At 50.7% G+C, this 9,930-nt stretch overlaps 1 protein-coding gene across 1 annotated transcript; it reads right to left on the bottom strand.

The window, feature by feature from the left end:
• LOC8081117 (abscisic acid receptor PYL4) lies at positions 8,338-9,564 on the bottom strand. The gene has a single exon (XM_002465362.2). It carries the CDS (start codon positions 9,424-9,426, stop codon positions 8,758-8,760), a length of 669 nt encoding a protein of 222 aa, XP_002465407.1. The 5' UTR covers positions 9,427-9,564; the 3' UTR covers positions 8,338-8,757.

The raw sequence follows: 9,930 nt of genomic DNA, 5'->3' as shown, positions 1-9,930 counted from the left end.
TTCGCAGGTCGCCGACGTCGAGCTGATCTACACCAAGGACTGGGAGGTTGGCGAGGAGCATGGACAACACACTATGGTGGACAAAGAGTTAGAAGACTACATGGAAAACCAGTTCCTTGATGAAGATGGCGAAGTAACAGCGGCTTGAATAACTTAAGATGAATTAGGCTGTGAGATAGAGACATTGAAAACATTTGAATTTTGGCTTGTACTAACTTTGATACTTGAACATTTTCATGAACTGATCGTACTTTTTTTCTTTCTAGGATTTTATCGTACGAGGTGTGAGTTTTACCTAGAAAAATTTTTAATGAGGCGGCATTGCAGACAGCTCATGGAAATCATTTTGGTTACATCTTGTTTATTTGTTCTATTTGTGTTTTCTGTGATCAAATCTGATGTTTTTAAATTTGAGTTTCAATCTGCTTTGTCAAATTGGAATTGATTCATGTGCGTTTAGTGGTGTGGGCTGCGAGCTGATCCGACTACATGCTGGGCCTCGTGCTGAACGGGCTAGCACGACACGTAAAACGGCCCACGAACCATGCCTGGGCCAGCCAAGCACGGTGTCCTGTGTCGGCCCGACACGGCGGCACGCGGACCAGCAGGCCCGTGCCTTACCGGGTCATGCCTAGCACGGGTCCGTACCATGTCGGCCCGTTGCACGTCTTTATACACTATACACTTTTCATCGGTGCGTGTGACTTCGTAAACTTCAAGATTTGTTGGCTCAGTTATTCGAAGTTGCTCATAGAGGTAGGATTTGTATACGTGTGTTTATAGAGGTGAATGTGCGTGCATCTTAAATATCTGCGTTGTTCTGTCTAATGTAAAAAAACATGTCGCTGCTGAATGCTTTCCTGTACTACGTCGTTTAGTCCCCTGCAGATCATTCGTGTACGTCATCTCAGCTCGATCGGCATAATATACACAGTCAGTCGCCATCGCCGCCATGCTGCTGCGCGAGAACAAGGCATCCTCATCCACAGTAGTACTACTCATGTGGTCATGTTTAGAGACTAGAGAGACCGATCTTCGCATAGCACCAACGTCCCAATCCGGCCGGCCGTATGTGCAGTCGATCGTGTACCAAGTATCAACAACCTAATAGGGCTATAGCTATCAGAGGCGGAAAATTATTCTCTTCCGTTTTCTTCAAAAAAAAAATGCTAACGAGTGTTCTCGATACGACGAACTAGAGACGATCGAGACGTCGAGAGTAGTTGAAGTGATGTACATCTATCTCATGGACACCTTTCTTGCAACTCTTACCAAAACGTAAAAAATCCTGCCCAGTTCCTCTGTTTTCAGAGAAAGAAAAACACATGGCCAAGTCTGTAAACTTGGCAAGAATAGTCATGTCTAAACTATGCACGTTTTCCATTAATTATGAAAATTAACGATCAAATTATTCTATATCTGAACATATCACGGCTTCAGTCCGACGTCGATACTCTATCACCATTGAGATTCGATCGCTTGCGTCCCAACAGCCGTGGTGGCTGTCTAACGTCTATGGCCCAAGCTCAAATTCGACCACCGAAAAGACAGCCTTCCTGCAGGAGCTCAGGGACATTCGTGCGGCTTGCGCCGGGCCGTGGCTAGTGTGTGGTGACTTCAACATGATTTATCAGGCGGCGGACAAGAATCAAGGCCAACTACACCGCGGGCACATGCGCGCTTTTAGGGACACGATCGACGTGTTGCAGCTCCAGGAGCTCCACCTCTCCGGTCGCTTGTACACGTGGTCAAATGGGAGAGACAACCCCACCCTTGAACGCATCGACCGAGCCTTCGCTTCCGTCGAGTGGCTGCAGCTATACCCCTTTCACCACCTGCGTCTTGCTTCGGACTGCTCGGACCACTCTCCGTTGTTACTCGTGTTGAACTCCCACCCCTGGGCGGTTCCACGGTTCCGCTTTGAGCAGTTCTGGATGCGCGTTCCTGGCTTCCTCGACACGGTGCAATCGGCTTGGGGGCAGCCAAACCCAAATATTGACGCCTGCAAAAATCTCGACATCAAGCTGCGTGGTCTTGCCCGCTCTCTTCGCAGTTGGTCCGCATCCAGGGTCGGCAACGTCGTAGCCCAGCTCGCCTACGCGCGGGTCATCATCCACGCGTTCGACGCCGCCCAGGATTCTAGGCAGTTGTCTGCCGGGGAGCTGGAGCTTCACCGAGAGCTCAAGGCGCACGTCCTTGGCCTCGCCTCTCTGGCAAGGACCATGGCTCGGCAGCGAGCACGCACCCGGCACCTCCGCGACGGCGACGCATGCACCAGATACTTTCATTTGCAAGCGTGTCACCGCCGTCGGAAGAACTATATGCTAGCGATACAGTACGACGGCCAGACGTTCACTGAGGATGAAGCCAAAGCGGGTGCCGTGTACAGCTATTATAACAGCATCCTCGGCACGCCATTTACGCGCACTCACAGAATCAACCTCGCCCTGCTCCCCTTGACGCGGCTGGACCTCTCCGCGCTAGAGGTGCCGTTCACGTTGGGCGAGGTGGCGCGCGCGGTCATGGAGTCCCCGTCCGACAGAGCCCCCGGCCCGGACGGGTTCGGCGTGGGCTTCGTCAAGGCGGTGTGGGTTGTGGTGGCCGCGGATGTCATGCGTGCTTTTTCGGCGTTCTGGGACTTGGACTTCCGCAATTTCAATTGTCTAAATGAAGCCCTCATGGTCCTATTGCATAAAACCCAGAACCCGGAGACGCTTCGCGATTACCGGCCGATCAGTCTAATCCACACAATTGGAAAACTCTTCGCTAAGACCCTCGCTATGCGCCTCCAGCCTTTTATGTGCGAGCTCATCAGCATCAACCAAACAGCCTTCATTAGGGGAAGACGCATTCACGAAAACTTCAGGACAGTTCAGCTTGCTTGCCGATGGCTGCACGGCCGCAAAGTTCCCATGATTTTGCTAAAAGTGGACCTAGCAAAAGCGTTCGATACGGTATGCTGGCCTTTCCTGCTGGAGGTCTTGGAGCACAGGGGCTTCCCTAGGCGGTGGCGCGACTGGATCTCTTACATTCTCTCCACGGCCTCGACCAAGATTCTGATCAATGGTCGGCCGGGAAATCGTATCTACCACGCGAGGGGGCTTCGCCAGGGGGACCCGCTGTCTCCGTACCTGTTCATCATCGTCATGGAGGTCCTCAACGCTCTTCTCATTGAAGCGGACAGGCGGGGTCAGCTTCACCCTCTGCCTGGTAATGTGATCAAGTTCCGAACGTCAATTTACGCGGACGATCTTGTCATCTTCATCGCCCCGCACCAGCTGGATTTCTCCTGCGTCCGGCAGATCCTTCAGCTTTTCGCGGGGGCGTCTGGGCTCTCCACCAACTTTGACAAGTGCTCCATCACGCCCATCCGTTGCTCGGGCGAGCAAGTTCAGGAGGTGCTTCAGGTGTTCCCCTGCCGCCTTCAGAACTTCCCACTGAAATACTTGGGAGCGCCGCTCTCGATCACACGGCTGTCACGAGACAGCGAGCAAGCTCTACTTGACTCCGTTGCTGCCAGAATCCTAGGATGGAAGGGCGACCTGCTCACCCTGGCCGGCAGGACCGTTCTTGCCCAAACCACCCTGTCAGCGATTCCCGTACATATCTCCATCACTTGCGCTCTCTCTCCATGGGCTATTTCGGAGATCGACAGACGGCGTCGTGCGTTCATATGGGCGGGTTCGGACAAGGTGTCTGGTGGTCGTTGCCGTGTTGCTTGGCCGGTGGTCTGTTCCCCGCGCGAGGCGGGTGGCCTTGGACTCCCTGATCTCAGGTTGCTGGGATTTGCGTTGAGGCTTAGGTGGGAGTGGCTCCGACGCTCAGACGTCCATGCACCTTGGGCCCTCCTCCCGTGTCGTACGGAGTAGAGCGTTGAGGCTATGTTCAATGCCTCAGTCACTGTGCAGGTCGGTGACGGCGAGCGGGCCTTGTTTTGGACTGACTCTTGGCTCCCGGACGGACCGCTTGCGAGATTGGCACCACGACTTTTTGACAGGGTCAGCGTGCGCAACCGGAGGCGCACTGTGCGCGCAGCGATGGATGGTGAGCGATGGGTGCGGGACATTTCTGGTGCCAGGACTCAGCAGATCATGCTGGAGATTGTACAGGTGGACAATAGGCTGCATGCAGTGTCCCTTACGCCGGGTGTTGCCGACAAGTTCACCTGGAAATGGACCTCCGATGGGCAGTACTCCAGCTCTTCCGCATACCGCGCCTTCTTTGTGGGCTCGGCCTCACTTCTGGGTGCCAGGGAGCTGTGGCAGACCAAGGCGCCGTCCAAAGTCAAGTTCTTCTTCTGGCTGGCTCTCCATGGACGGCTCTGGACAGCAGCTAGAAGGGCGCGCCATGGCCTCCAGTAGTCGGCGGTATGTTCGCTTTGTGGCCAGCAGGATGAGACTTCCGACCATCTTCTCCTTGCGTGCGTCTACAGTAGAGAGGTTTGGTTCCGTCTCCTGAGCATCGCGAACCTTCAGCAGCACGCCCCGGGTACGGATGACGTTCTCGTGGATTGGTGGCTACAGACTAGGAGTATCATTCGTAACGATGTGCGCAAGCCCTTTGACTCCATTGTTCTTTTGGTCACCTGGGAAATCTGGAAGGAGCGCAACAGGAGGACGTTCGACGGCGCCCACCGCTCCTGTTCCTTGCTTCTAAACCGCATCCAGGAGGAGATGGAGTCGTGGGTGGCAGCGGGTTTCCGGCTCCTCTCACCGCTCGTTCACCTGTTCTCCTAGAGTGTCCCGCCCCACCCCTCTCTCTCTTTGTGCGGATTAGTTCTTTTCTTAGTATATCGGTTTAGCTCCACCGTTAAAGCCGGTGCTTTGTGTTAGTGTGTTCGGCCGTCATCCCATGGCATCTCGCCATGGTTCTTTACGTGCTTGTACTCAGACTCCACTTTTCCCTTAAAGCAACACGTGCCGATGCACGCTTTCAAAAATATACTCATCTCCGCGACCAGGAGTAGTCCCAAAACCTATATCTAAATTACGCATGTATTTCATGATAAAAAAATTAAGTAACATTCGCATCTAAATTACACAAATATTTAATTATTAAAAAATTAAAATAATAATTAGCTTCTGGATGAAAAAAATCTGAATTGGTCGTGACTGCCGTTATAGAAACAGAGTGTTCGGCTGCACTCTTGCAGCGCTGCAGCTGCAGCGGCTTGGTTGTAATCTCTCTCACGCGGTACTGTACATACAGCAGCAGACGGCTGAATTCTAGCTGAAGTTTTCCAATACATACTAGTACCTATACTGCTTCTGCCGTTAGCCCGGTCTCAATGCATAGTTTCATAACACAGTTACCAAGACTATAAACTAGGTAACCGTGTCATATGAGTTTCATGGAGATGAAACTCCTCTCTCATCTGATGAAACTTCTTCATTTAATGACTCTGCCAAGTCAGCAATTTTGCTTATGTGGCACCCTATTTAATGTGCATGACACTAAACATGCATTGAGACTGGCTTTATAGAAGTTTTTGGGTATTTATTGTTCACAACTTCCGTTATAGAAGTTTTTAGCTACTTATTGTCTCCATTGATAAATGAACTGCATGTGGCGACTTCATTACTTTATCCTATCTCCGTCATGTTGTTCTGTCCGCGGTTGCAACAGCAGCAACAGCCGCCCATCGCTACAGTAGTTTATACAGTTCTAAAGTTGCAGCCACAGCCGCACTCACACCAGGAAAATTTATACGGGAGCGGTCGTCTATCTGATAAGTTATAGCTGAAAGTACTGTTCGCTAATTTATTATAAAAAATTATTGATTGATCAGCAGATTTAGCAGATAAGCTCAAATAAAATATAACATATGTGTATTTCCCCATTTGTACTTTGTATTTGATACGTACATGTACAAGTACATACACACTACTAGGACGTTATTGTCGGTGACGACCTAGCTCGATGGGGCAATGGGAACGCAGGAAGGCAGGATTTGGAATCTCTCTACTTAATTACCTGGTGCATGCGTCTTGTGACTCCGTTGCACGTTCTACGTCGGTTCATCCGTTCAGAGAAGATATACGTACGGAGAGCAGTAGGTGACATAACATTACTCAGGCACACGAGTAATATCGTATACGTCTATGTACGTGCAATAGTACGTAGTATCTTTTACCCCGTGAGCCGTGAGCGTAAGGCCTTGTTTAGTTCCCTTGAAAAAAAAACGGGTGACTATAGCATTTTTGCATCTATATGGCAATAAGTGTCTAATTATGGACTAAATATGCTTAAAAGATTCGTCTAATAAATTATAAATAAATTATATAATTAATTATTTTTTATCTATATTTAATGCTCTCTATATATATTGTAAGATTTGATGTGATGAAAATTTTTGAAATTTTTTTGATTTTTAGAGGAACTAAACAAGACCTAAGACCAATGGCAAATTAAAGACCTATTTATTAGATCGTGTATTGGCAGGCAGCTCGTTAGTCCGACAGTGAACTTAGCTCCAGACGATCAACATTGTACTGTACATCCATTTGTGTCTGACCACACAGTTTTACCCGGCGATGCAACCAAGCACGCAAGGCAAATCAGCATCCCCAAGTCGCGTACATACGACAAGCCGTGAAGGGTCTAGCTTGATCTTTTTTTTTTTGTCGTTGTTGAAACAAAGGCCCAACTTGGTTTTCGACTAATAATAAAATAAAATCCATATTGGTTTCTGACTAAAAAAATTAAAATCATCTTGTTTTTTGACTAACAAAATAAAAAACTTGGGTTTTTTTTTGACTAAATCGTTGTCAAAACTGGAACAAACCGGAACGAATAAACGAAGCAAATGGACGTGAGAAGAAGCTTCCTCCCCCCGCCGGCGCCGTCGGAAAGAAGAAGAAGAGGTCCAGTCCGGCCGTCGAGACCGTTCCAGAAGCAAGTGGAGGGAAGGAAGGAAGCGCGGAAGGATGAAAGATGCATGGACACCCACCCACCCATAAGCCAAATTGCCAAGAGAAAAAAAAAAGAAAAAAAAAGGAGCGGGCGGAGGGAACCAGAACCCAGCCGTGTGTGATGCTAATCACGCGATCTGACACATGCAAGTTGATCGCCCACTTGCGCAGTTATTTTACTCACGTCACGTACGTGTGCTGACCTGGCCTGTCCCGTTCCCGTGCTCCCACTCCTGACCTGATCTTTTACCGACGTCGGCAACGCAAGTTGCCGCCGGTCTCGATCGCAACGTAGTACGCACAAGTTGCAGCAGGTACCTAGCGACCCTGGCCTGCCTATTGTTATCTGTCGCAGTGTAGCAACATACCCTAGTTTAATTATAACAAAAAAATATGACAATCATAATAATATAAATACTAAATAAATTATTAAAAGCGAGGTCAAGGAGCGATTTGGAAACGGCCGGTGGGTGGAATGGAAGAAGCAACGACAGGGGGCCCCTCTCTCTGCCCGCGCAAGTTGGCCCGCTTGGCTCGGCTGGCGGGGGCGGTACAGCTCGAGACGTCGCGACGCGCCGCAAGTGGGGGGTGCCACTTTCGCCGCGAGCACCCTGGGTTTCGCTTCTCATCTCAACGAAGGGCTCCAGCATCTTCCCCGCGTTGTCCGTCTTCGTCTTCGACTCTTCGTCCTCCCCACGCGAACAAAGTAAACATCCTACTGCGACCTTGTTGCCAGGGTCCGAGTGGCTTTCAATCTGTACGGACCCCTCCCCCTGTGATGTGATTAGTATTAACTATAAATGATGGTTGATCTCTAGCTAGTTTGGTAGCTTCTGGAAATCTCGATCGATCGCCGATCGCTTGATCAAGATGTATGAGTCCTGCACAAACGTGTGCATAATCTCGTCTGGAGATAAGATGTATGCGGTTTATATTAATTAATTAAATGCTGCTGTGTATACACATATCGTACTACTATTCCAGATCGATCAAAACTGAGGTCTTGGCGTCTTGCTCCTGTTATGTTACATTGTTACGCACGCCTGGCGCTGATCGATCGATCTCATAAACACTTGGCTTCGTTTCTTTTCCGCGTGATCGGCTGCTAGATCTGGCAAATGCATTTTGCGTACTCGGTACTCCATGTTAATTTGGCAGCTACTAGATCGATATGCTCCTCCTGCTGCTTCCTTTTGCCCAAGGTAGCTTTATTTTTTCTTCGCCAATCGATTACTTAATATGGAAGGGTAGAGACAATACAAATAGGGTTAGCAAAATCAAACAAGCGCGAAGAAAACTAACACGCTTACTGTTGCTACTTTCTCACCACACTTAGCTTGTTGCGTGTTACAAAGCTCGATCGATTGTGTAAGCAGGAGGCTGGGTCTTCGTCATTTTGTGTACCCACAGTACACTAGCTACTAGATACAGTAACATATTTGTTCCATTTAGATCAAAATTGCCAAAGGACATATACAATCTGAAACTTTCGTGCTTTCCAGAACCATATCTATTACCATCATGAACATATATACAGAGGATTCGAGCGTGTGCACCGCGCCGGAACTTAGATCTCTACCGATTTATATTTGTCATCTGATCTCTTGAATCTTTTGGACAAGGGACTAGCTAAGGAGGGAGGGCTGTGTGTCTCTCGCAACAACGAGAAAAAGAATAATAATAACCAAAACCAAGAGGGGCACTAATGTGAAAAAGCCAAAGAAAGAAGAACGAGAAAAAAAAAAAGGCTCACGCGCGCCGTAGAAACACGCATCCCTCCTCCCCGGAAAAACCATGGATCAAATCAATCGATCGCCCATGGAGATGGAGTGTCCCCTCCTCACGCCTACACGGCTGCGAGCTTCTCGGCGGTGGTGGCCAGCGACTGGAGGTTGCACTTGACGATGGTGTCGACGAACACGCGGGTGTCCTCCGGGGTGTTGCCCGGCGGCACGTCCACCACGTACGACTCCACGACGACGGTGGCGGCGTCGGGCGCGGCCGGGGACGGGTGGACCGTTGTGACGGAGAGGTAGTTCTGGAGCCGGTGCTCGCCGCCGACGACGCGGAAGCTCAGCACGTGGCTCTCGTCGTCCAGGACCTCCAGGCGCTCGCGGCTGGACGCCGCGGGGAGGCCAGACACCACGCGCACCTCGCGGAGCGTGCCCACGCCGCCGTCCCCCGCCAGCAGCGCGCAGCTGCGCACGAACCGCTTGTACGCCTGCGGCTGGTCGAACCGCCGCACCACGGACCACACCGCCGACGCGGGCGCCGCCACGTGTTGCACCACCGCGGAGCAGCACCGCCCGGGACCCGGCGCCGCGTGCTCGTGGTGCCGCGCCGCCTCCGCGGGCACCTCGCCGTCGTGCGCCCCGCACCGCATCCCGGCGGCCGGGCTAGTCGCGGCGACAGCTGCCGCGGCCACCTCCGCCGCGCACCCGACGCCCGCCAGGACCCGGCCGTGGTGCTGGTGCGGCATGCTGCCGGGGCTGGACGACGCCTGGAGGCACGGCATCTTTGCGGCTAGCTGGCTGTGCTTGTCCTAGATAGCTAGCTGCCTTCGTCTGCTGGGCTGGTCTCTCGTGTGCGGTGGAATTTCTTGCGGCGACGGGCGGGTTGGGGACAGTGAAGGGAGGTTGATGGAGGGTGGAGCCATTTATATATGCAAAGGTGCGCCAACTTGTCCTGGCTCGCACTGCTGCATATATCCAGTTGTGTGCTCACTTTAATTGTGCTCCCTCTTTAATTAATTCAACTAAATCATCTTTAAGTGGGGTCTACATTTCAGCAATTTGCCCAAGTTGCAATTTTTGGGGAGGGCATTGCCAGCTTTCCTGATCTTTTCGATAAATTAGCAAGAAAAATTGATATAGACCCAACTTGCATTTCAGCAATCAACCCAAGTTGCAATTTTGCGGGGAGGGGGAGGCATTGCCAGCTTCTTGATTTTTTCGATAAATTAGGAAGAAAATGTCACATATAAACTCAACACGAGATATTCTTAGATTTTCATCTCCCT

This window comes from Sorghum bicolor, chromosome 1 (genome assembly GCF_000003195.3).
Source record: "Sorghum bicolor cultivar BTx623 chromosome 1, Sorghum_bicolor_NCBIv3, whole genome shotgun sequence".
Lineage (NCBI taxonomy): Eukaryota > Viridiplantae > Streptophyta > Magnoliopsida > Poales > Poaceae > Sorghum > Sorghum bicolor.
The sequence above is the reverse complement of the archived record's forward strand: the minus strand, read 5'-3'. Positions and strand labels throughout refer to the sequence as shown.

What these genes read in the sequence shown, in the direction of transcription:
- LOC8081117 (XM_002465362.2), bottom strand. Translation starts at nt 9,426, where the DNA reads ATGCCGTGCCTCCAGGCGTCGTCCAGCCCCGGCAGCATGCCGCACCAG.